This window comes from Vombatus ursinus, unplaced genomic scaffold (genome assembly GCF_900497805.2).
Source record: "Vombatus ursinus unplaced genomic scaffold, bare-nosed wombat genome assembly UNPS02005236.1, whole genome shotgun sequence".
Taxonomy (NCBI): domain Eukaryota; kingdom Metazoa; phylum Chordata; class Mammalia; order Diprotodontia; family Vombatidae; genus Vombatus; species Vombatus ursinus.
This window is the reverse complement of record NW_020945014.1, coordinates 7,773,518-7,800,360: the sequence shown is the minus strand read 5'-3', so window position 1 is coordinate 7,800,360 and position 26,843 is coordinate 7,773,518. Positions and strand designations below refer to the sequence as shown.

Genomic DNA, 26,843 nt, shown 5'->3' with positions numbered 1-26,843 from the left:
ATTTTTTCCCCTCCAAATACCCTAATACTGACACAGGTCTCATGAGTTACAAATATCATCTTTCCATGTAGGAATGTAAACAGTTCAACCATAGTAAGTCTCTTATGATTTTCTCTTTCCTGTTTACCTCTTCATGTTCCACTGGAGTCTTGTATTTGAAAATCAAATTTTCTATTCAACTCTGGTCTTTTCATCAAGAATGCTTGAAAGTCCTCTGTTTCACTGAATGACCATTTTTTCCCCTGCAAGATTATACACAGTTTTGCTGGGTAGGTGATTCTTGGTTGTAATTCTATCTCCTTTGCTCTCCAGAATATTATATTCCATGCCCTGAGGTCCCTTAATGTAGAAGCAGCTAAATCTTGTGTTATCCTGATTGTGTTTCCATAATACTTGAATTGTTTTTTCTGGCTGCTTGTAATATTTTCTCCTTGACCTGGGAACTCTGGAATTTGGCTACAATATTCCTAGGAGTTTTCCTTTGGGGATCCCTTTCAGGAGGAGATTGGTGGATTCTTTCAATTTCTATTTTGCCCTCTGGTTCTAAAATATCAGGACAGTTTTCCTTGATAATTTCTTGAAAGATGATGTCCAGGCTCTTTTTTTGATCATGGCTTTCAGATAGTCCAATAATTTTTAAATTCTCTCTCCTGGATCTATTTTCCAGGTCAGTTGTTCTTCCAATGAGATATTTCACATTGTTTTCCAATTTTTCATTCTTTTGGATTTGTTTTACAATATCTTGATTTCTCACAAAGTCACTAGCTTCCAATTGCTCTATTCTAATTTTAAGGAAGTATTTTCTTCAGTAATCTTTTGGACTTCCTTTTCCATTTGGCCAATTTTGCTTTTTAGGGCATTCTTCTTATCATTGGCTTTTTGGACCTCTTCTGCCATTCGGGTTAGGCTATTTTTTAAGGTATTATTTTCTTTAGCATTTTTTGGGGTCTCCTTTAGCAAGCTGTTGACTTGTTTTTCATGATTTTCTTGCAAAACTCTCAGTTTTTCCTCTACCTCTCTTACTTGCTTCTCAAAATCCCTTTTGAGCTCTTCCAAGGCCTGGGACTGATTCACATTCTTCTTGGAGGCTTTGGATGTAGGAGTTTTGGCTTTGTTGTCTTCTTCTGGTTTTGATCTTCTTTGTCACCAAAGTAAGATAATATAGTCTGACTCTTTTTGCGCTGCTTACTCATGATCCTGGCCAATTACTTGAGTTTTAAACTCTTTGTTAAGGTAAAAGTCTGCTTCTGATGTGAAGAGTGTACTGACCCAAGCTTTGGGGGTTTGTACAGCTGTTTTCAGAGGTACTTCTAGGTACCTGTAAATTTTCAGTTCTTCCAAGGGTGTATGATAAGGGGCGAGGTGTTTCCTCTCCCAGCCACAACAAGCTTCACCACACCAGCATTCCTCCCCACCCCAGAACCGCCCCTCAGAACTGTGACCCAGATCCAAGCACTAGTAAAGCAAGAGATTCCTGCCTCAGCACTGGCAAAGAGATCCCTGCAATCCGCCTCTGATCAGCCACTCGATTCCCCCTCAGTCTGTGGGCCAGAAGCTCAGGAAAAAGCCGCGGCCCTGGCTGCGCTCGCTCGAGACTTGCGGCTGAAACCTAGCTCCTCTCTCACTGCAGTCACAGACTTTTCCCACTGACCTTCTAAGTTGTCTTTGGCGTTCAGGGGTTGAGAAGTCTGGAAACTGCCACAGCTGCCTGTGATTCAGTCCTCTGAGGCCTGCTCTAAGCCTGCGCACCCACACCAAACTGCTCTCCTCTCCCAGCCTGGCATGATATACCTTTCTGATCAACCATCCAGGCTGTCTTGGGCTGGAAATTTGTTTCACTCTGTCTTTTTGTGGGTTCTGCTGCTTTAGAATTTGTTTAGAGCCATTTTTTTAGGTATTTGGAGGGCTTTGGGAGAGAGCTCAAGACAGTCACTGCTTTCCCTCTGCCATCTTGGCTCCGCTCCTCTGATAGTCCCTGCTTTTTATGAGTTCATAGTCTACTATGGGCAATCTATTATATAGAATAAATTAGAAATAATCAACAGAAGGAAGGCACTAGCATTGAGGGGGATTGGGAAAGATTTCTTATAGAAGGAAGGATTTTAGATGGGATGTGGAGGAAGCCAGGAGGTAGAGATAAGTAGGGAGGGCATTCCAGGCTTGGGGAACAGAAAATGCACAGATCTGATATATAAGTATCTTGGACACAGAACATTGAATATAAGAGCTGGAAGAAAAGTTAGAATACAAAATGTTACAGAACAGAGAATGAAGAATATTAGAGCTAGAAGAAAGATCGGAGGTTATTCAGTCCCTCACTTTACAGAGATTATAACTGAAGCTCAGAGAGGGAGAAATGATTTGCCTAAAATCACATCTTGTTAGATGCAGAAACAGGACTAGGACTCAAGGCTTCTTGGTATCAATTTTGTTGCTCTTGCTACTATAGAAAGATGCCACTTAAAACATTACACCAAGATTCTGTTTCTTCTGAAGTCTGTATACTTGTTTGCATATGAGCTGCCTGGTGTTGAGGGGCTAGGATGAGAGTCAGTATTCTTAATTGATATGATCATTGGGATCCTCCTTCCATTAAGAGCAATAAGATGTTTTCTTTACAAAGCATTTTTGTACACACAAAGCCCTTTGCATAACTGGATTCTCATAACCCTTTTGTGAAGTGGGCAGGAAGTTCAATACTCTTTTTACAGATAAAGAAATGGAAGATCAGAGCAGTTCACTGACTTGCTCAAGGACTGCCAGTTAGTAGGGAAGTAGTAAAACACGGTCTAGAACTCAGATCTTCTGATTCCTAGTTAAGTGTTCTTTCCATTAGACTACTCAAGAGCAAAAGAGAGATTATTGGGGGTCTAGGAGTAATTTCAAAGGAAACTTTACCCCTCACAAGGCCTAGAGACATAAGACATTCAGATTCTGGAAAATATTGCAGGCTAAGGGGATATTTGAAGGTGATTTCTTCTTAAATACATTGTTGGAAGACAACTCCTACATACATCACTTTGCCTACACACGACTCTGCTATGTTCTTTGATGCTTCATCATTGTACAGAGGTAACCCTGGTCTCTACTAGGATAACAAAAGATCTTTGATTTAGAGCTGGAAGAGGCCATAGAGGCCATCCAATAAAACCCTTTTCTGTTCTCTTCCTCAGGCTACAGACTCTAATTCCTTCAACTGATTCTCATAGGACATGAGCTTAAGGCCCTTCACCATTCTGTTTCCTCTAGATGCTCTTCAGGATATGTCAGACCTAAGATGCTGAGGAGCAAACTGAGACCCATTCTCTGAAGGTCACAGAGATGATGAAAGGCAGTATAGTATAATGGCTAGAGCCAGAAAGACCTGGATTCAAATTCTACCTCCAACATATATGAGCTGTGTGACTGTGGCCTTCACCTTTCAATAGGTGTCAGACTCACATCATCAGACACCAGCAAAACTCTAGAGTTCAGCCCAAATCAGATTAACATGTAATTGGGAAATGTTTAGCAAAATAAATAAAAATGCAATACAAATTAGAAAATGATAACTTCTAGTTTTCTAAGTCAATATGCAGCCACGGGAATCTGTCTCTATTTGAGTTTGACAACCACTGCTCTAGGCAACTCTCTAAGACTCTGTTTCAGAGAAAGGCATCTGAATTAGTAAAGGAATTTTCTTCACCTGGGAATTCCCTATATTAAAGAACTCACAGTTCCAATTTTTGACCCTATCCCTGTCATCTAGGTAGTAATTGGTAGAGATAGGATTTTAACCTGTACCTTCTCACTCCAAATCCATTTATTTTTCTGCCATATCCTCTGTACAAGCTCTGGAGGGTCTAAACAAGATGGAAGCATTTTAATCATGGAGCCAGTAAGAGCCTGGATCCATTGTAGGATGATTAGACTAAGTAGAGACAGTGAGGTGGCACCTCTATCTCTTGTCTCCATGCCTTTGCATGTCTACTCTCATATCTGGAATGCATATCTTCCTCAATTCCATTTATAGAATCACTTATTTTCTTAAAGACTTAATTCAAGCTCTACCTTCTACAAAGAACCTTTCCTGGTCCCCATTGCTGCTAATGTCTTTCCCTTTACGGCTACTTCTACCTGCTCTGTATGCGTCTTGTGTGTTCCCATTGATGTACGTGTTGTCTCCGCCACTACCATGCAAGCTTCTTGAGGGCAGGGACTGTCTTTAGTTTTTCTTTGTATCCTCAGTATTTGGCATAGTGCTTAGCATAAAGTGAGTACTTAATGAATCCTTGCTGATTAATGTAAGTATCAATTAAGTAATGATTTCTTATTTTCTTCAGGCAACTCATGAAGACCACTTGATAAATCATGGAACACTAGGCTTTGTTGGTGAAAGAATGACTGGGACTAGTAAAAACATTATTTTGTTTTTTAAAGAAGTACCTTGCAAGAGAAATAGTATCAGGCCTTTCCCAAAGAAGTGGCCTCACAATGAAGTGGATTAGAGTGACCTGAAATGTTATGATTTTCTCATATGCCAGACACATTTCATGCCCATTTATTGCTTTCCTGAATGACAATGACTTACCTTGTGTCCTTGAGGCCCCGGTAACCCAGGCTCACCAGGGCGTCCCTGGCAAAAAGAACACAGGAAGGAACAAAGTTATGAACAATCAACCAATGAATAAGTATTTCTTGGAGATCTGAGATGTGCCTAGTTCTGTGCTCGATGCTGCAGGAGAAAAAGAGGAAGTCACGGCCCAGCATTTTAAAAACCTCGTAATGCAGTTGGAGACTTAAGACAAAGGCACAGGAAATAATTTAGAAATATCTTCCTCTAAAATTATCTCCCATTTACACTGTATAAATCTTGAATGTACATAATATTTTGCATGCTGTCTTTCTCATTAAAATATGAGCTCCTTGATGGCAGAGACTGTATTTGTGTGTATATGTATATGTATGTACGTATATGTCTCTCTATATATATATACACATACAGATATACATATATGTGTATATGTATAGATACACATACCTACACACATGCATGTGTATATATATGTGTGTGTATATATATGTGTGTATATATATGTGTATATTTATATATATGTAGTCTCCCCAAGTACAGTGCTTGGAAATATTAAGTACTTAATAAATGCTTGTTGATTTGATATATTGGTCTAAATTTCCCATGCCCTGACATCTTTTAATTATGTAAACAGTGTAAGGCAAACAAAGACGCACGGCAATATGGAGAATGGGGTTTAATAGGGTTCAGCTAGTTGAGGTAGACTCCCAAGAAGAAATGGGCCTTAAACTGAATCCTGAAGGATTGATAGGATTTAGAGATGCTAAGGGAGGCAGGATATTCTGGGAGGTGGAAATAGTATACAAAAAGGTACATAGGTGGGAGCAGGACCTGTGTCTTTGATTGCCATGAAGTACTAGGTTGGAATTGGACTAAGTAAAAATGAAAGAGGAAGTCAGATCAGTGATTGATTCTGAGCTAGAGAGAGCCTTGAGCATGAGGACACAGAGTTTATACTTAACAAAGTGTCCATGTTCTGGTATTTTTGAGGGCAAATGCCCCTTTTTTTAAATTGATGCACATGTTAATCCCCATATTTTTAATGGACTAATAAGAAAGAACAGCAGAAAAAAGAAAAAAAGGTCAAGTGCCTGGTGCCCAGACCACACTGTTGACAGGTACAAAAGACTATAGAGGCACCAGTGAATGGGGCAATGATTGCATTTGAGAATGGTTACAGATAATGAAACGCATAGCAAGAAAATGTGGCCACACCCACTGTCAGAGCTGAAGCAGACCCACCCCGCTTTCATTTCTTGACTCTGATTCTTATTTCCTATTGCTTAGATTCCCCTGATTAGATTCCATGTACTGACCCCCTGCCACTGCTTCCATATCTTGATGTCCTTGTTCTAATTCCTGGCCATGGTTTTTTGGTTCTTCACTATGGGACACATAGTAGTATTCCTGTCCCAAAATCTGTTCTCTACTTCCCCACACTCTAAGCTATCCTTCCAAAGATACTTCTCTCTATGAAGAAGCTCCCAGAAAGACATTGCCACTCCCTTCACTGCCCACTCTCCATCTCTGCCCTGCCCCTAACAACTTGATCAACCAATGAGCCATCCTGTGGGGGTGTAGCTGTTTTTCTGCTGATACTGGTCCATGACATCTATCCCTTAGGACCTTCCATTCTCCTGAAACAAGGTCAATCACCCTCCTGCTCTTTTGTAATGCTACTTTTTATGGGGGTATCCTTGTAAATGATATGTCAGAACTGGATGCTAGAGCTACATTTCTCATTATGTTGATGTGGGCTTTTTGTAGGAAATTTTTGATCGCTTATTTCAGCGGAAGTGTTCTTTCATCAACCTCCTTACCATACCCCCTTACAAAGAACAAAACAAAGCAAAACCTTATTCACAACCAACTTTATAAGGTTGTATGTGATTGTATAACTCAATCATGTACACCAAACAACAAAATAGAAGTCTCTGGGGAATTACTTCTAGCAAATCCTTATCATGATTATATCATGTGGCTCCCTGTGATACAGGAGCCATGTGAAATCTCAACTTACTGGATCTCCTTCCTTCCCTTTCCCAGGCAGCCCAGGTTCTCCAGGAGGTCCAGGGTCACCTCTGAGACCAAGTGGTCCTGTTTTTCCTTCTTCACCAGGTTCCCCCTGCAGGTAGCAAAAACATAATTTCAGGTTTGAGATAATCTTCAGAATCAATATGCAATTATGTGCCACCAAGATATTGGTTTGTAGGCTTAATATAGAACCTCAGAATCTCAGTTTTGTAAGGGACCTCAGAAATAACCAATTCAACCACTACTTAAAACATATACAATATGTTTTAAAACTCTACAGCATATTGGAGGAGTGGTCAACCAATATCTATTTTAAGATATCCTGTCACAATAACCAGTGGTTTTTTTGTTTGTTTGTTTGTTTTGTTTTTGTTTCTGTTGTTAAGATTAACTCTGGTTTTTATATCCAGGCCATTATCTCACAAATTCAAATAGAATGGACCTTTTCAGTCATGTAGATCCAACATTTACCTTGTGCCCCCTCAACCAGTGGCCTCCCAATCTCTGCTTGAACACTGCTAATAGCAGAGCTCACCTTATCCCAAGACAATCCATTCCAAAAAGGATCATCCCTAATTGTAACTGAGTTCTTTATATAGAAGTAAAATCTACTTCTTAATGTCTTACCCTAAACCTGATCTTTCTAGTCACACAGAATGAGATTGATCCCACTACTGACAGTTAAATATCTAAAGATCATTATAGTGTGTTCCTTTTTCTCGGCTAAACAACCCCAAACGCTCCAAATGTCGTAATATGTACTTTCATATGAACTCTTATGTTCCTGGCCACACTCTAGTTTGTCTACATCCCTCTGAAAATATGGTGCCAAGAAGTCAATATGCAGGATGGAGTCTGAATAGAGAAGAGTAGAGCAGGATATCACCTTATATTTTCTTACATTCTGCTTCTTTTAATTAAGCCTAAAGTTTCATTTCCTTTTTGGTTTGTTTTTGTTCTGGACTTTTAGATTCATGTAACACTTTAGACTCATACCCAATTTTGGACAATAGACCTAGATTTTTGTCACACTGACTATCATATCAAACTAGGTGAGGTCTCTCCCTTCCTGTACCTATGCAATTGATTTTTTGAACCTAAATAAAGGATTTTACCTTAGCTATATTAAATTATACTGCACTGGCAAAGACAGAATTTTTTTATTGCCTCCTCAAAAAACTTTTTTTTAAAAATAAGACCCAGATGTATTTTTTACCAAAAAAAACACGAAACAACAAAACAGAGAAACTGTCCATGGATACAAATAGAAACCATTTCTTGCAAACACAAAGATCAAATGGAGAAAGGAAAATAAAATTCCCAGGAGCTACTCCTGCTAGTGTTCTCAGCTGTGTCTATGTTCCTATAATATATAGGAAATTATTGATTTTGAATCCAGAGATCAAATTAGCCAATACTTATCTGGCACTTGTGTAAAACTCTGATTAGTTCCAGAAGTGATCCTACATTTGTGGAATTTCAAAGTACTTTGCACAAATCAATAATCCAACAAACAATCAATGCCTACTATAAAGGCCTGTCCTAGGTAGGAACTGTGGAGAAATAATAAGATCTGGTCCCTGCCCTAAAGAGCTTGAAATCTAATGCATTTCTAGTCTAATTAGTACTATATTTATGTTTACTTAAGCACCTAAGGTACTAGGCATAAAGTTCAGCACATAATCGGTCCTTAATAATTGTTGAACTAAATTTAGTTGAATTTGTGCACATATTTTTCTCCTGCCTGCTAGATGATAAGTTTCTTAAGGGCAAAGACAATGAATAATTTATATTGATAAGCACTGAACAAATCACTGAACATTTTAAAAGCATATTCATTTGGGGGAATCATGAGGGAAACAGCTCCTGAGAATTTGAGTTTGACCTTGAAAGATGGGTAAGATTTCAAATCTATGATGGGACAGTTGATATGTTGGTTAGCTTTAATAAACTGATTTTTTTCCTTTTTCTTTTAAAATCTTTGTCATGAGGGATGATTCACAGGGTAATGGAAGAAGGGAGGGATATATTTGGAAATCAGTTTGATATAAACACAAATTCTATCAATAAAAATAGATAATTTAAAAATAAATAAATAAAAATATTATGGAGAGGTTGGACCAGGCTAAGAAAAGAGCATAGGAAAGATGATGTAAGACAAACTTAGAAAAGAGTGAGTCACAGAATTTGGCTACAGTGTAGAGTACATTCAAGAAAGTGATAAAGTCTTAGACTGGTAATTTGCTGCTATGTTAAAAGGGCTGCTAAACTTTGAGGTTAATAGGAATATACATAGAATTTTCTTCATTGTAGTTGTCTTCAATCTCTCATTCTCAGACCTTTGGAAGGACATATTTATAAAGGCATATAGTTGCCTTTGTAAAAGATCCTTCAAGTCCTTGAATTCTGTGATCGAGAGTTTAAAGCATATTCTGATGTGTTCTATGGAGTATTGCAAATACTTGTGTGCCAATTAATGAGAGGTTCTTGGAATGTTAGCACTGGAAAAAGTCTTAGAACTTAAAATGTTAGAACAGAAAACAGAATGTTAGACCCAAAAAGGACATTAGACATTATGTCATCTAACCACCTAATTTTATAGAAGAAAAACACTGAGGTTTATAGCAAAAATATGATTTGCTCAAGGTCAAATAAATTGATCACCACTTCTTACTTTTTCTCCTCTCTCCCCAGTTTTTCCTGGTGGGCCCATGACTCCAGGTATGCCCTGAAGGGAAAAAAAAAGGTTGGTATAAAAATGCATTTTAAGAATACTCAGGACTATTGTTTCCACATGGCAACCAAAGACAGATTACTAATATTCTTTCTAGCCCATCATTATGCCCCGATGTCTCTGTCAATCTTTCCTTATTAGAGCCGTAGAAAATTGAAAACTTAGGCCAAAGTCAGTGACCAAAGGAAGGGATTGGTATTCACAAATGTCATCAACAAAGGGTATATCTCCTTTTCAAAATGTTACCACCTAATGTATTTATTATTTTAATACTAATTCTATTTGATTACAGCACCCTCACCTATTCCTATATAAATAAAATGTAAGTCTTTCCAATGATAACACATTCTCTTTAATCACACCATCAATATAATATTTGCTGGCATTTCCCCCTTTGTATCTTTCTCAAGAGCCACATAAAAACCTCTGAAGAGTCATATCTTATGCAGACAGGTAGTTCACTGTGTGATTCTTTTCAGCAGACATTGCTTCTCCTAATTTTAGCATCCTCACTTAAATTGGGGTTTATATCACATGATAGTCTTGAGGGTCAAGTAAGTTGAGATAAAAAACACTTAGGAAAAGATAGACATGCTTTGGAAGATATTATAATAATTCATGGGCTGCATCAATTGTTGGTTAGCTTCACCAATAGAAAATTACAAGACCTTATAGTAAAGGAATTCCATTATAAGAAAAGAGTTGTTGAATTAAATAATTCAAGAAAACCAATGGACCAGTCAAGAAGACTCGGGGGCAAATATGGACTCTGATGCTAAATAGTTAAGTAAATAGATGTCATCTAACCTTATTTTGCTTACAGTTTTCTTATCAGCAAAACAGGTATAATAATACTTGCACTAACATACCTCATGAGAATCACACCATTTCCCCTCAAACTGTGATTTCATAGATGTCAGAAACTTCTGGGAAAGATACTCCAGCTACCAATGAAAATCAGTAAGTTCTCTGCAATTTATAGTCTGAGAATTGGTTGGCATAAGAGAGAGAGGCATCATGGTAAAAAATCACTATAGGGGAAAGGTAGTTTGGGGTAGGCAGGAGAAGAAAGAGAAGAATCAGAAATAAATTTGGGGATGAATAGGCACTGTCTGGAGGGCCTGGGTTGTATGGAGTATCACAGTGAAGGTTTGGGGGACATCTTGACAATGTTCCCTCCCCTAAAGGATAAAGGACTTTATCATTGCATCAGCCTACAACGTAAGAGTCAGGCTTCCCCATTGATGACCCCAGTGTCTGTTTTTACTGATTTACAACAGCCAGAGAGGGCAGTGTCTTTACCAGAGTGGAGCTCATGTAAAATCCTAGTCATGGGCCCCTAGTCAGAAAGGCAAAGGTACCCAGCTATCTCCTGATTTCTAGATTGAGGGGTCTTTGAAGGTTGAGATTGTCCTAGAGGTTCCAAGTCTCAGGTCAGCCTTATGTAAGGTCTAGACTTTTGATATGATCAGAATAGAGAACTCCCAGGTTAAAAATATATATCCTCTACCAAGACAGGCCAGCACCTTCTCTACAACTTAGTCTTAGGGAGTTGCCTAGAGCAACCTGGGTCTTCTTGACTTCATGATAGGATCTCAAAATATTACGTGTCAATTAATACTGCTACTACAAGCAGCATGACATAATGGATAGAGCTTGCTTCAGGGTGAAGAAGACTTCAATTCAAGTCAAAAATCTGACATATATTGACTGGGTGACTGAGGAGAAGTCCCTTACCACTCCATGCCCCAGGTAACTATTGAAAAAATAATATTTTGTAAGTCCTAAACATCGCATAAATCTGAATCAAAATCCTCCAATTTTAGAGCTAGAAGTTCACTTTAAAACCTCGTTAGTACAGTCCCTTCATCTCACAGGGAGGAAATAAGGGCCCTGAAAGGGATTTGTCAAGGTTGCACAGGTAGTGAGTGGCAGAAACAGATTTAAACTCAGATCTTCTGAGCTGAAGTACAGAGATTTTCCATGGGACCACAAAGGCGGTGAAACCCAAACTCAACCCAAGTTTTCTGACCCCAAGGCCTCTACTCTTTCCACAAGAAGTGATCAATAAAAAAAAAAAAAAGAGAACGAGGAACTGACTGAGTAAGGCTGGAGAATAGCAGTGTTTTGAGACTGCAGGACTTAAGGCCAGAATGCAAAAGCAACATTGGCCCAGGGGCTAAGTGATTATTGAGAGTGAAGACTGAAGAGTGATTGGATTGATTCAGATTGGAATTTTTCCCAGGGAAAGGTAGAGACTACACCTGAGAGAGCTGAGGTTTTCACCAAGGCCCTAGAGCAGAACCTTTATAGTAGTCAGAGAAGGGTAAAAGATGCAAGTTGTTTCCATAATGATTTTATTATGTTAACTCTTCAATGTGAATTCCAACTCACTAAAGTGTATCTTAATGGGCTTCAAGCACAGGAAAAAATGCCACCCTGGCAAAGCAATTCTAAGCTATTATAGCTGAAAAAGTCCTTAGATACCAGCCTAAGTCTGCATAAGTCTGTGGAAAAGAATGGAGGAGGTGAGGATTGGACATCAGGGTTTGGATGCTTTGTACTGGAAATGATTTAATTAAACTTTTCATTTTTTCCCTCTCCCATCCTATCCAGACAGGTGTAAAAGTTGGGTAATTGCAGGTTTCCTTGCTTGAAAGATTTCTTTAAATTTAGAGAATCCTGAAATTCCAAAGAAAAGGATTTTTAAATGTACAAGTCAAGAAGAGGGAATACTTTCTTCCTATGAAATTATGGGATATTAAAGTTTGGAGAAATGACCTTAGACGTTATCTAGGGCAAACCCCAATCTGATACAGGAGTCTACTTTATAAACCAGGATAATTAATCCAAATTGTAGTGTCCCTGATTGTAGAATCACCAATATCAACACCACCATTGCTATCAATACTTTCATCACCACCACCACTAATGGGAATTAGCATGGCACATAGGAAAGAGCATAGGTTCTTGAGTGAGTGGACTTTATTTCCAACCCTGCCTCTCACAATTACCTGTGTGACCTTGGGAAAGTCATCTAACTTTCCTGGGTTTCAGTTTCCTCATCTCTAAAATGAAGGGATTGTACGAGATGGCATTACATGTCTCTTGTAGCTTTAGATCTGTGATGCTGTTACAAACTGATTGAAATTTCTGACTCCTAGGTCTGTGTTTTTTCTACTACACCAATTATAATCCAATTAGAGACAAGCTCTCATCTTTCACGGGACTAAGTCTGTATAATTCACATGAATCAATCAGGGCAAATAACTCCTCACTGCTGGAGTTGTTTAGGCGGAGGATGGGTAACTTTATTTTCTGAAATCATACTCCAGAGGCTCATCATACTTTGGAGGTGGCTCTGGGTTTATAAATGTTTCACTGTAACACAAGGTCCTACCAAACTGGAAAGGTTTAGGGTTTAATGATGGATTGTGTGTCTGTCATCCACTGCCCACCCTAGCTCAGTACAGAAAAGCTCAGGACCAGGGGTTTGGGAATCAGGAGTAGGATTTTATTTTAATTTTTTGCCAATGCAACTTATGAAGATGAGCTACTAAAACTGGGATAGCTCATGATCTTCAGTGTCAGTGGAGGGAGAACCAATAAGTTGAAGGATATATGTGTGAATAACGAATGTGTAAACTACTTGCCATTTGAATAGAACATCATAATTTTCAAAGCACTTTAGATGTATTCTCAATAACCCTGTGAGTCATGTAGGGACAACTGTTTTTCTCACCATTTTAGAGATAAGAATAATATCTGCAAATCCAGAGAAGTTAAGTGACTAATAATGCTACAGAACTAACCAATGGCAAGGCTGAGATTTGCCCAAATCTATTAGCATTCTTTCCATTAAGCTACACTATCTTCTACTTAGGGAGTTTGTGCACCATTGTTTTAGAGAGGTGACTTAGAATGACTTCAGATATTTTTTCCTAAGATTTTTCTAAAGGTAAATGGTCTTTTTTTTTTCTTTTTGGTGGGGGTGGGGGAGATATCCAGACCTGTGATTTCATTAATATAGGGAATGAATGACTTGCCCAGGACTACACTGTCAATGTATGTTAAAGTCTGGACTTCAACCCAGGTCTTCTCAATTTTAAAGCCAGCTTTCTGTCCACTATGTGACACCGTCTCTCTATATGCAGTCATAATTAATCCAAATAAGGACATATTTATTGAGCTCCTCCTCTGGGCATTGTGCTCCTTTGGTTCACCATTATGATATTCTTGGCCTGTAAACCCATTCAGAATAATTCACAGCTGTTCTTCAAATAATATTGCTATTACTGTATACAACATTCTCTTGGTTCTGCTCATTTCACTCTTCATTATTTCATGTAAGTCTTTCTATGTTTTTCCTAAAACCAACCAGTTTATCATTTCTTATAGCACAGTAGTATTCCATCTCAATCATATATCACAACTTGTTTAGACATTCTTCAATCGAAGGGCATCTCCTCAATTTCCAGTTCTTTGCTACCACAGAGACCTGCTATAATTATTTTAGAACACATTGGTTCTTTTCCTTTTCCCTGATCACTTTTGGAAACAGATAATAGTGGTAAGGGACAATTAAGCTTGTAATAAATTTCCCCTCTCCCAACTTTGCTTACGTACCACATTTCCTGGGAGACCCCGGGCACCAGGGGGACCTGCTGGTCCAGGAGCTCCCTGGTGAAACAAAAAGAGAAGAGATTTAGATACAACTAACTCATCTTTGGCACTGACATTTCAATTTTAGGGAAATTTTCTACTCAGAATAACATTGTCCATTTTTTTTCCTAGCACACTCTGCCAAGTAAATATATTTCCACCATATCTAACCCATGTTCCTGCTCTCTATTGGCCCCAATTCTAAGACTAGTTATCACTGTGATGATTTTAAGAGACATCCAATAAAGCCAACCACAAAAGCCCTACCTCTTTCGTCCTTAAACACTTGGCACAGGCACTTTACAGGAACAGATCAGCCCGGATAGTCTGGAAGGATCAGGCCAGTAAAAACAATCGAGAGTGACCAAATTTGAGCCAGTCTCCATGTAGCCATATAAGGGACTCGTGCCCAGAAGCAGTCAGGTCCCTTAGGACTGAAGTTTTGTTGGTTTGTTACTGCTGGTACAGTAGGATCAGAACCAGCACAAGACACCTCTCCTATGCCGGTTCTAAAGAACCTGCCCCACTCTAAGTGATGGCCTGGCCTTGCTAACAAGTGGCTTCCTGCTGGTAGCACTATTGAGAATATGAGTCAAAGGCTGATCAAGATGTGCATCACAGGAGTCAGGGAGAAAGACACAAGGAAAGGATACCAAGGAATGCAATGATCAAAAACATTTACCAAGGCTAGGGCAATGTATACATTTCTTTCTTTCTTCCTTCTTTCCTTCCCTTTTCTTTCTTTTTTTCTTTCTTTCTTTCTTTAATTCTTTTTTCTTTCAATGCATATGTTTCTTTCTTCCTTCCTTCCTTTCTTTTCCTTTCTTTCTTTCTCCCTTCCCTCCTTCCTTCCTTCCTTCCTTTCACATGTCTTATTGACTTTTGCATTTATATCACAGTCACTTTTGGAGGAGGCAGAGAACTCTCACTCCCCTCTAGATTGGACTTTCCCTTGTGACAAAGAAAAATAATTAAGCAAAAACAGCGAATACACTGAGTTTATCTGACAATGCATATAACAGTCTACCTTAGGTGTCTCTCTGCTCTTTACTGTAGAATGAAGGAAGCAGAGCCCATAAAACAAAAGACACAATGACAACAAAGAAAGAAAAATAAAATAAAACTGAGCAATTAGTAATTATGATGACCAAGATTAGCCCCTCCCTTCATTCCTGAAGGAGGGAGCTCTGGTTAAGAAACATTACCTACAGTGTACTGCGTAGCTAATGTGTTAATTTGTTTTGCTGAATTTTTTTTTCTTTCTTTAAACATTTTTGTCACAAAGGATGCCTTGCTAGGTAGAAAAGGGTGGTATATTTGGAAATAATTTTGAGGAATATAGGACAGTACAGTATGCTTGTTTGGGTATGTTTCTCTTCTAGATACCAATTCAAGGAATGTGGGAGATGAGCAGGGAATCTGAGGCCAGGGTACCCTTAGAGAGTCAGACCAATAATATCTACTACTTAGCCAAGTAGGACCCAGGTTCTTGAGAAAATTCAATAGCACTGAAGTAGTTTCACAAGACCAAAGGATTCAGAGTTGGAAGGGGCCTTAGAGATTATATTATCCAACTTCCTTCATTTTACAGATGAAAACACTAAGGCCCAGTGAGAGGATGTACATTGTGCAAGGTTACAAGGTCATATCATCTAGTGGAAGCAATAGCAATGTCCAGCTTGGTTTGCTCTAGGGGGTGCTTGGAGATGTTTGTGTGTTTCAAGTTCATCTCACTCAACCAGAGGTAAGGATGTGCTGCTGACCCTGACAACCTCAGTCTACTAGAAGACATTACAACATCATGCTCTGAGCAATGAATCACATTTTTATCCTTTTACAAGGAATTCCGCTACACAGCATATCCTGTGCTGTAAATGTCTGCTGTATTTCCTAGGATAGCAGTATGGTACATTAAAAAAACAAACAAACAAACAAAAACAAAAAACCACTGTAACTCTAGTCACAGGATCTGATCTGATCCTAATTCTGATATTTACTGCTAGTATGACATTGGTTAAGGTCCCTAGTTTTCCTCTCAGTCAAATGAGAAGATTAAACTAGATTTTTTTTTTGTGATCTTACAATTTGAAATCCTGTAATTTAGGGGGCCAGAATGTTGGGCCCTGGGTCATGAGTTTTATAGATCTGGTCTTTCACATTTCTTAGGAGCATAGTGTCAATTTGTGGGGCTCTATTTTTCTCTGTGAGAGTGGAAGACTTTGAAAACCAGTCTTGCATTAGTCAATTTACCAGGTCCTAGGGGATATGGATGAGGGTTATCCTTTCCAAAGGATTGCTATGGGAAGGGAGGAAGGAATCGAAAAGTGAGTCTAGAGTAGCTTGTCTCATTCCCCTTGTCTTAGCAGTTGTCATGAAGGTGGGGGTGAAGAGAAGTAGAAGGACAGAGTGAGAATTGGTTGGCAGACCTAAAGGACTAATTCTGAATTCAGAAGCTGAAGAAAGGGTCCTGAACTCAGTACTGCTTTGTTATCAAGATTTAAAATGAGGCATACTTTTTGAGGTGAGAACAATGAGGGAACTTGTTTTGCTTATAAATACTGGTTAAAACACTCATCTTTCTTTCTTTTTTTTCATTTTTTTTGGGGGGGAGAGGTTGAGAGAGAAAAATCAAGGCTTATCAATTGAAAAAAAATAAAAACTTTAAAAAATAACATCTTTTAATTTTGTGAGTAAAATAAGATTTTCTTCAACTCTTTTGAACTTATTGCCATGCTGGGAACTGACTCTTTGCTGGCCTAATGGATTTGCCCATTTTTCTGAAAATATTGATTTATCTATGGCATATTTTGACCCTCCCTATATGGACAAGTCTCTTATTTACCAATCTTCTGCTGCTCCCTTCACATACTGTGAGCCCAAATCTGACCCAGGAGGATAGTCAGTGACTCTGTCTTTATCCTTACCACTGAGTATGGCAGAAGATGCAAGGGCCTGGTCAAAGAATTACATGATCTCTGAGTCACAAAAGATCTCAGGGGCTATCTGGTCTAATCTGTATTTAAACAGGACTCCAGCCTCAATTTGAAGACCTCCAGTGAAGAAAAATCTACTGTCTTCTAAGGAGGCTCCTTCTTCCACTTTTGCATTGTTCTATTTGTTCAAAAAGGGGTTTTTTTTGGGGGGGCAATGTTGCTATTGTTGTTGCTGTCCTATGTCCAACATATATCTGGCTCTATGAATTCTCCCCACTGTTTCTAGATCTGCCCTCCAGGATGAGCAGACTAAATTCATTCCTTCCTTCACATGACTGTTCTTCAAATGTTTAAACACAGACCTCATATCCCTCCTACTCCTCTCCCCTCCCCCAGAATAAACATCCTCAGTTCTTCTGACAAATACTTCCATAACAGCATTCAGGTCCATCTCCATTCTAGTTGTTCCTTTCTGGACATGTTCCAATTTATGTGGTATCCAAATATCTGGTATCCAGAAATGAACCTTTACACTCCAAATAACATTTAGATAGAAACTGTTGTCCAGTCAAACCTCTTCCAGTGGTGGTTTTGATGGGTCTACTAGCCAAGAAAACAAACTCTGAAATCAAAGAATTCCAGTCCTTTCTCTTCTTCCATGGCAATTAGTTTACTAAGAATTTCAGATTTATTTAAATCTCTGGACATCTGATTTGTTGCATTAATACTCCTTGGCACCTGCTGGGTTGAGGTGGCAGATAGATGCATACCTATATACTACTTTTACAAACTACATTTTCAACCAATCATAAGTGTAAGGAAGAGGCCGACTGAGAGTTGGTTTAAAGCCTGGACTGATATTGAGCATCTTTACTTTTGGGATGAGAAATTATTGTTTGTCATTCATTTTTGAAGAGGACCCTGACATCATGGAGGTGATGCCATGACATGCAAGTGAACTGGATTTAAGTGAGGGAGGACTGTGTAAAATCACTAGACTCACTTTCTCCTCTGGAGCCGTCTATCGGCCAGATACACAACAGGACGACCAGAGATGGCCCCAGATGAGGTGGAAGACCTTGGCCTTTTTTCGGTTGGAAATGTGAAGATGTGAAGATAGAACATCAGTTTGCTAACGTGCTTAGAAACTTGGATGAGAAATGATATGGCAGCTAAGGCAGGGAGCAGCCAGATCTATGCTCTGCCTAGACCAGAAAGAAGAGTGGGAGTGATGGTGAATCTGTGACAAAACAAAGCTGCCTGGCCACTTCCTTTAAATATTGACATGAAGTAACGAATGGATTGGTCTGTAATGAATGACTGGTCTGAGAACTTAAGGGCAACTGCCCATTTGATTTCTGCTCAATCCTAAGCAGTTCAATATTCGACTTTGTTTACTGATCGAATTCTCCTCTACAGAATTAGCCCAAGAACCAAAATCTGCAATGCAGCTGCTGGCACATCTCTGCAGCTGTGCACCCTGTTAAGGAGACACATCAGAGAGGCAATTACTCACAGTGTTTCCAGCAGCTCCAGGTCCCCCTTGGGCTCCTTCTGGTCCTTGAGCACCCTGGATGGAAACAAAGGGGCACAAGCAAATTAGAAACTGCTGAACTCAGCACAACATCTGGGGTCCCAGGCAGGGGGCTGCTCTGATCAATTCAAATGAGGTGCTGAAAAGCCAAAGTTACATGTTGGGGGAGGGGAAAGCGTCAGAGAAAAACAGATTCATAAAAGGCTGGAACTGGAAAGGGCTCTAAGAGCATGTACTTTAAGATATTAGAGCATAGACTGATGGAACACAACACAGAACGTTAGCATGTCAGGGATGTAAGAAATAGTGTATGGAATGTTAGCATTAAATTATTGATTATTAATTTTGAAATTATTCAATTTTAAAAAGCCTGTTGTGGTTACCCAATCCAATGCCTCTGCAATTATGAAGAAGCCAAGAGTAGGGGAACTGACTTGACCCAAATGATACAGCTGGTTCTTGATTGAATCTGGTCTAGAACCTTAGGTTCTTGACTCTGAGATTGGGGTTCTTTTCATTGCATGATGAAAGGTTCTGATGCAAAATTGGTTTCTGTCTTGAGAAGCATACATCTTATCTCAATGTGTCAAATAAAATTCATCTTCATGAATTCACAGACTAATTATACAGTTTTGTGAGTAGAAGCCAGCCATTTCATTTACTCTACTTCTTAGCTGATTGTAACATAACCATCTAATCAATAAATGGAAGCACTACACCCTCGGATAGCTGCATGTTTGATCACCTCTATTTTTTATAAGTAATTCTTACTCTATATACTGTCCTTACAGAGTTTTGATTTGAATCATGAAATTTCATCTAAAGGTCCATAATTAACCCCAGAATATTAAACTTGAATGGGGGCATTAAGGAGAAAGAGAAGGGAATAATATACTACGTGCCTGATACTGTGCTAAATACACACACACACACACACACACACACACACACACACACACATTTGATCCTCACAACAACCCTGCGAAGTAGGTGCTTTTATTTATCATCCCCACTTTACAGTTGAGGAAACTAAGGCAGACAGAGGTTAACTGACTTTCCCAGGGCCATACAGTTAGTAAATGTCTAAGGCAGAATTTAAATTCATGTGTTCCTGAAACCAGGGAAAGTGTTTTATCCACAGCACCACTAACCTGCCTGAAATATAAACTATCAAAACTGAAAAAGACTTTAAGACAAGAATGGTAGGACACAGAACACCTTAGGGATCATTTTATCCCATCTAGTCCCAGTTTTAAAATGATTATGAAACTCAGACCCAGATAAAAGCAAATAGTTTACCTAAGGCTTCAAAAATGAGGTATAATGGATCTGACACAAATTTCATCTAAAGGGAATCCTCCTTCATATGAGAGCCCAAATTGTATTTACACATAAATGCTTTATAGTTTCCAAATTATCAAAAGAATAGCCCCTAGGCAAACTAGAAGTTACAGTGAGTTGAGCTCCAGATTTAGAGTCTACAATATGGAACAGAATCCTGCTTTTGTTACTACCTGAGTAACTTTGAACAAGACAATTGATCTTTGCTTTTGAGAGGGAGGACTGACCAAAACATGGAGGACTATATCATTTCTAAGGTCTCTTCCAGCCCCAAATCCTATGATTTTAATTTTCTAAAATTCTGTGTTCTAAAGGTCTCTTCAATTTCAACGTTCTCATGTCCCTTTTGATTCTAATATTTTATATTCTTAGATACTCTAGTTCTAATAGTCTATTGCTTTGCTTGAGGACACACAGCTATGTAGAGCAGAGATGAGATTAGGAGTAATGTTTCCACTGGGAAAATGTTCCAGGTGACTCTTCCACTTGCCCAAGGAGAATATGAATTATTCATCAAATTGGGCTGTATGTATGACCACAATTTTTTAAATGGAATTCCTTTTGGAAATATTATACAGGGCAAAATTTAGAATGCTAAAACTGTTGCCTTGTGCTCAGTCAATTAAGCCCCAATCAGAAGACCTGACTGTGAATATCAGCATGTGAAGCATATTAATTGTTTATGCTTAATGGTTATAGAAGCAGGCTGAGTGAGTTATACTTAATGACAGTTATTAAGTCCACAAAGTGTGCTATTTTATCCATTTATGTCCTTCAGTCCTATTCTACCTAATCCCATTGACGAAATTAAATGAGCATTTTGGTCAACTCTCAATTATAAATGTGTAGGCTATCTACTGTGAACTGTCTGCAGCAAATTTCTCATCCCATTCTGTTACCTAGTACACATGTGGGTCACCTTTCCCACTCATAATTCAGAAAATGGAAGCTAACTTTCATGCCAATTTATGCAATACATAATTAGAAAAGTACATCAGTGGGAGTAGGAGGATAGAGGGGTGGGGGTGGGACATTTGAAAGTTAATCATAAACTGGATATTTCATTGTTCTCACACTAAGAAGCATGACATGAAGAATTGACTGTATAGATTCTAAGTATTCATAAGGTAAATGAAAATATTTTTAAAAGTACAGATCCCCAATAATAATATGAATAACTTACATTTTCTATCTTATTTGAAGGTATGTAAAGCACTTTACATTTGTTTGAACCTCACAACAACTCCCTGTGGAGTAAGTACTACAGACATTTTACAGATGAGGAAACTGAGAGGTGAAGAGACATTTGATCATGTTCACAAAGCTGGCATCTGAGCTGAACTCAGGTGTCTTTGATGTCTCAAAAACAGCTGAAATGCAGTATAGAATTATTAAATGGTAAAACTGAAAGTAACTTTTATGGCCATGTAGTCTAACCTTTTCAAATGAGGAAACTGAGGCCCAAAGACTTGCTCAAGTTCATACAGCAGTATTAGTGACAGAACGCTGAATTTTAGAACAAGAAGGAACTTTAAAAATCATTTAGCTTTAATGTGTTTTGCATGTATAAGCTATGTCAATGGCGGGGAGGAAAAGGAGGAAGAGAATTTGGAACTCAAAATCTGAAAAAAAAAAAGAATGCTAAAATTGTTTTTACATGTAATTAGGAAGAAATATTAAATTTTAAAATTTTAATTCAGCCCCCCCTCATTTTACTGAGGCCCAGAAGGGTTAAATGATTAGACTGAGTTTATATGGTTAGTATCAAGGTACTATTGGAAACCAGACTCTTAGGCCCTAGCTCACTGCTTTTTCTACTATACTGAAGGGTATTAACAACTGGGTCTTTAGGGAAAAAATGTACACATGAAACATTTTAAGTTTTATCTGCATTATTAATATTTTCTCTATCACTTTCTTAAGTCTGGACAATCATCAAAACAAATCAAGCCCTGATCTATAGTGTTTGCTGATTTCCTAAATGTAAATGCTAACACTGAAAATTTGACAATAAGATCTTGAGAGCTGGTTCAAGCTGGCTCCAGCACACCCTTGACTATACCTCAACTACCTTATGAGCTTGACAAGTTTCTCAAGAAACTTGGGATGTGTCTCAGAGTCTGTTAATAAGATACATAAATATCAGATATACAAATTAACACTATGACTAGAGCTAGAAGAGAGCAATTGCTTTCCACTGGAAAGCTGTGACCAGTCGAAGATAGAGAGAAAGGATTTCACTTACCGGGGGTCCTGGAGGTCCCTTTGGTCCTACTTCACCTGGAAAACCACGGAGTCCCTAAAATCAATTAAATGATCATAGAATCATCTTATCAAAGAATCAGAGAATCCCAAAGTTCTTCTAGGACCAAAAAGTAGGAATCCTATCTACAACATTCCTGAAAATAGTCCTCTAATCTCAGCTTGATAACATCCAGTGATGGAGAACTCACTACATTACGAGGCAACCTATTTCACTATAGGACAGCTCTCATTATGGAGAGGTTATAATGTAGGTTGAGCTGAAATCAACTCCCTGTTTATTTCATCCCACCTAGGTTTGTCAGCCAATGGTCAAGCAAAAGCATTCTAATCCTCTTCCATGACAGTTTTTCGGATTTAAAGATGGGGACACGGTCCCCATTAAGTTTTCTCTTTGTTATAAAACCCCAATTTCTTCAACCAATTCTATTCACCCTCCTCTCAAAATGTTCCAATTTGTCCATTTCTTTTTTAAAATCAAGCAGAAGAAGGGTTAGTCTTGTTTTATTTGGCCCCATAGGGAAATAGCAGGACTGGTGGGTAGAAAGACGGTAACAAGTATTAATCATATACTATGTGCCTTATAGATATTATCTCATTAATCTTCACAACAGTGGGAGGTGAATGCTTTTTTTATCCCCATTTCACAGCTGAAGAAACTAAGGCAGACACGGGCTAAGTGAGTTGGCCAAGATCACTTTACTCTTACTAGGTCGCTCACCTAGTGAGTGTCTGAGGTCAGATTTGAACTAAGGTCTTCCTGACTCCAGACCCAGCATTCTACCACTGTATCACCCAGCGACCCTCTCTAGAAGTCATAGGAGACCAAATTTCATCTTAATTTAATTTGAAAGTCCTGAATAACTAGAATTGCTCAAAAATTGTACAGGGTGCCTCAGGAGGCAGTGATTACCCATCACTGAAGGTATTCAAGTAGAAAGTAGATAACCACTTGTCAGAGATATTGAAGAGAAAATAAACTGAATTAAATGACTGTTTAGGCCATTTTTACCTCCGAACATTATATCTATGTCTTTATCTAGTACTTAGGAAGCTATCTGCCTATGATAGAGTAGAGTAGGAACATCACTTTGCTTATGTTAATTATGCTTTATGCAATCTAAAATCACTTTAGCATTTTTTTTTCCTTTTTGCAGCCAGGATCTACTACTGACTTAAATTGAAATTTCAGTTTATAGGAAAAATGAAAAAAAAATCTTACCATTTCAATGATCTTTGAATGACTGATCTTGGTCCCTATAAGACAACTATGTGATTGAGATTCCCCACTGATTCCACCATCTAGGGAACTAGTGACTTTTGAGGTAATAGGTACTGAGAAAATTCCTTTTCCACCCAAATCATAATATCCTATTCTCAACTTTGGGGGCCTTCAAACCGCTGCAGACGTAATACTGTTAACCCACAATCAGGGACACAGGACAGCGAGAAGTGACTGCCAGCAATAGTTCTCATAAAAGTATCATTTGCATTCTATTTTGATTGTGGATAGAAGATAAAATCAGGAAGAGTCTAGGCTTCTGGGATGGTATTCACGCTGTCCCTTTATACTATTAAGACAGAGTTGTGTGCATGAGAAGTAGGGAAAGTTTGAGAACCAGGAGAGATCTCCTTGTGGAAGCACAGAATGGCTCTGAGGAGACTAGTTTTCTCTGCATGTCTGGGCTCTCCTGAGTTTTTTCTGTTACTAGGAAAGTCTTGGACACAAGGCTTTTACTTTGGGTTGCCTGAGATCTTGGGCTTCTAGTACACCAAATGGTTGGGCAGTGATTCTCCTGGATGCCAGGATCATCAGCAGTAGCATCCTTGAGAATACTTCTGTTCTTTTCTGTTTCCTCAGGTACACCTATGACAGAGGTTTCAGGGCCCTGACACAGGTGACTAGAGGCATACATCTCTTACTCAAACAAACCACAGCTCATAAAAATGAAACAACCCTAAATGCTCATATAAACATCCCATCACCCATTTCTCACCTCTGTTCACATTACCATGACAAAGTAGGCAGGTAGCGCAGCAAGGTCTGGCAAAAAATAATCCATCAATTCCATTGATGGAAGCAATCTCATTTAATTCAACTACTCAACCAGCATAGGCACTCCTGTGCTATAACAGCCCTGAAGTCCCTGGTAAATGTGCACAGCCTTGAGTGAATTGCATTGTCAGTCCAAATACGTGCCTATAGTAGGTGTGACCCTTCAGCATGGATAGACCTCAATAATGTGACAGCTGGTAACTAGCATGTCTCCATTTGACAAATGCACTAAAAGGCACTATAATACTCACAGGTTCCCCATTGATGCCTGGATCTCCTTTTTCTCCTTTCTGTCCAGCTTCCCCCTGGCAAGAGACAATCAAAAGAGAGGTCATCAGTGATAGTGCCATAACACACAAAACATTAAAGGTGCATGATCCTTAGTTTCAGGGACTCATTGAGGTTTACAGATAGAAGGGACCATAAAGATTATCTAATTGAGTGAAAATGCTCTTGAAACTAAAGTATGTTACACATAGGTGAGGAGTTGATTACCACTTTTCCTCTAAAATCGTAAGATCATAGGTCTTAGAGCTGGGGGGAACAGTCATTAGGTGAAACTTTCTAATTTTTTAAAATTTCATTTTAGATGAAAAAGAAATTAAGTGACTTGTCCTACGTCACACAAGTAATATGTGGCAGGGGTGACACTTGAATTCAGCATTCCAACTTCAAATCCCACACTCTTTCCATTGCATCAGGATAGCATGGAAGTAAATGGAACTAAAGTGAAAAATTAGGGATAACAGACATTTATTATACCCCTGCTATGTGAAAGCTTTTAGTGCCCATTCTTGAGATATAGGGATTGCTTAAACACAGACACTACTCATTAGAACCTAGCAGCCTAATGGAGATAAAGACATGTGTACAAAGTAAGATTATACAAGGGAAGGTGAGATAAATAAATAAAGGTGGTGATAGGAACAAGCATTTATTAAGTGCCTACTATATATCAGGCAGTGTTATAAGAACTTTACAAATAGTATCTCATTCGAGTCTTACAAAAACCCTGAGAGGTAGATTCTATTATTATCCCTATTTTACAGTTGAGGAAACTGAGACAGAGGTTAAATGACTTGTATAAATTACGTCTAATTTATAAATTATTAATTAGCAAGTATCTGAGGTCAAATTTTAACTCAGGTCCTCTTGACTCCAGGCTTCCTGCTCTATCTACTACAGCACCTAGATGTTCTAGATAACTACAAAGGAGAGATAGAGACAAAGTTCTGTGAAGAATTTTAAAATGAGGACATGACTTTCACAAGGTCAGAGAAGAGAGCTATCACGAGAAGGCTCCTTGGAGGAGGTGGTACTCACAAAGAGGCTTGAAAGAAGGGGTCAATTAAAAAGTCAAAAAGGGGTGAGAGGAAAGAGTTTTGCAAGAAGGGAAAGTGTTCACAAAGTGAACACAGAGAATAGAACAAGGAGGCGGGTGATGAACGGAAGTTCAGTTTAGCCATATGTAAGTATTGAAAGGGAAAGGTATGAGACACGACCTTGTATGGCAGGATTGATAAGTTTTAAATTATCTGGTAGGTAATTGGGAGCCACTGATTTTTTTTTAATACAAAAGTACCACTATTGGCACTTATTTAGACATCAGGTACATGACACCTTGGAAAGGAGAGAGAATAAAAGCAAGAAGGAAAGTTAGGAGACTGCTCTGTTAGTCCAGTCTGTAGATCATAGGAATATTGATGCCCTCAGGGGAAAGGAAGGAGTTGGGGAAAGGAGAAGGATTTTAATGGGGGTGTTGATGAGGAGGGAAAGCCTGAGTTTGAGGTACTGGTAGGACATCCAGGTGGAGAGCTCCACCAGATACTTTGACAAATCTCATCTGTGTCAGTGGAGAGAATGCCCACAAAGATAAAACCATTGGCTCTGAGTGAAATACAGTCAGAGTGCTAAGCCAGCAACAATGATGAGACTGTGGCCAGGACTTAGAGTTCTTCAAAGTGTCTGAGTCTCAGTGGACTCAGAATCATAGAATCAGGAGTTTGAGAACTGTTAAGGGATTTCAGCAGCCATCTATCCAACACATGCCCGAAAGGAGTCTCTGCTCTACCATACACAAGTGGTCTTAAAGACCTCCAGGAAGGGGAAGGTGGCCCATTCCACTCTAGGGGCAGCTGTCATTGTTAGATAGTTGTTTTTTTTGGGGGGAGGGTTGTTTTGTTTATTTGTTTTAAACAAGCCTAAATTTACTTCTTGGCAACTTCTAACCTTTTGCTTCTGGTTCTGCCCTCTAAGACCAAATAGAGGAGGTCTAATCCTTCCAAAGAACACTGTCATATAATTCAAAATAGCTATCATGTCCCCCATGTGCCTTCTCCTCAGTCTAAACATACCCAGTATCTTGAATTGACTATTATTATTATTTTAGGCAATTGGGGTTAAGTGACTTGCCCAAGGTCACACAGCTAGTAAATGTATGAGGTTGGATTGTAACTCAGGTCTCCTGACTCCAGGGCCAGGGTTCTATCTACTACGCCACCTAGAGGCCCCTCTTGAATTGATTCTTACGACAAGAACCCCAAACTATTCACCATCTTGGTTGTGCTCCTCTGGCTACTCTCCAGTTTATCAATGTCTTTATTAAACTGTAGCACCCAGAACGAAACACAGTACTCCAGATGAAGTCTGACAAGGGCTGATTACAATGGGTCTATCACTTCTCTATACCAGAACCTATCCCCTCTTAACGCAGT

General features: G+C 38.9%; 1 protein-coding gene across 1 annotated transcript in view; it reads right to left on the bottom strand.

Moving 5' to 3' along the window:
- Positions 1-26,843, bottom strand: part of COL22A1 (collagen type XXII alpha 1 chain) — a 523,255-nt gene that overhangs the window by 118,244 nt on the left and 378,168 nt on the right. Inside the window, exons 32-38 of the mRNA XM_027845270.1 lie at positions 24,381-24,434; positions 22,057-22,110; positions 18,453-18,506; positions 13,968-14,021; positions 9,282-9,335; positions 6,594-6,698; positions 4,571-4,615 (exon numbers count right to left, since the gene is read on the bottom strand). Of these exons, the coding sequence (XP_027701071.1) occupies positions 4,571-4,615; positions 6,594-6,698; positions 9,282-9,335; positions 13,968-14,021; positions 18,453-18,506; positions 22,057-22,110; positions 24,381-24,434 (420 nt within the window). The remainder of the gene's footprint in view (positions 1-4,570; positions 4,616-6,593; positions 6,699-9,281; positions 9,336-13,967; positions 14,022-18,452; positions 18,507-22,056; positions 22,111-24,380; positions 24,435-26,843) is intronic.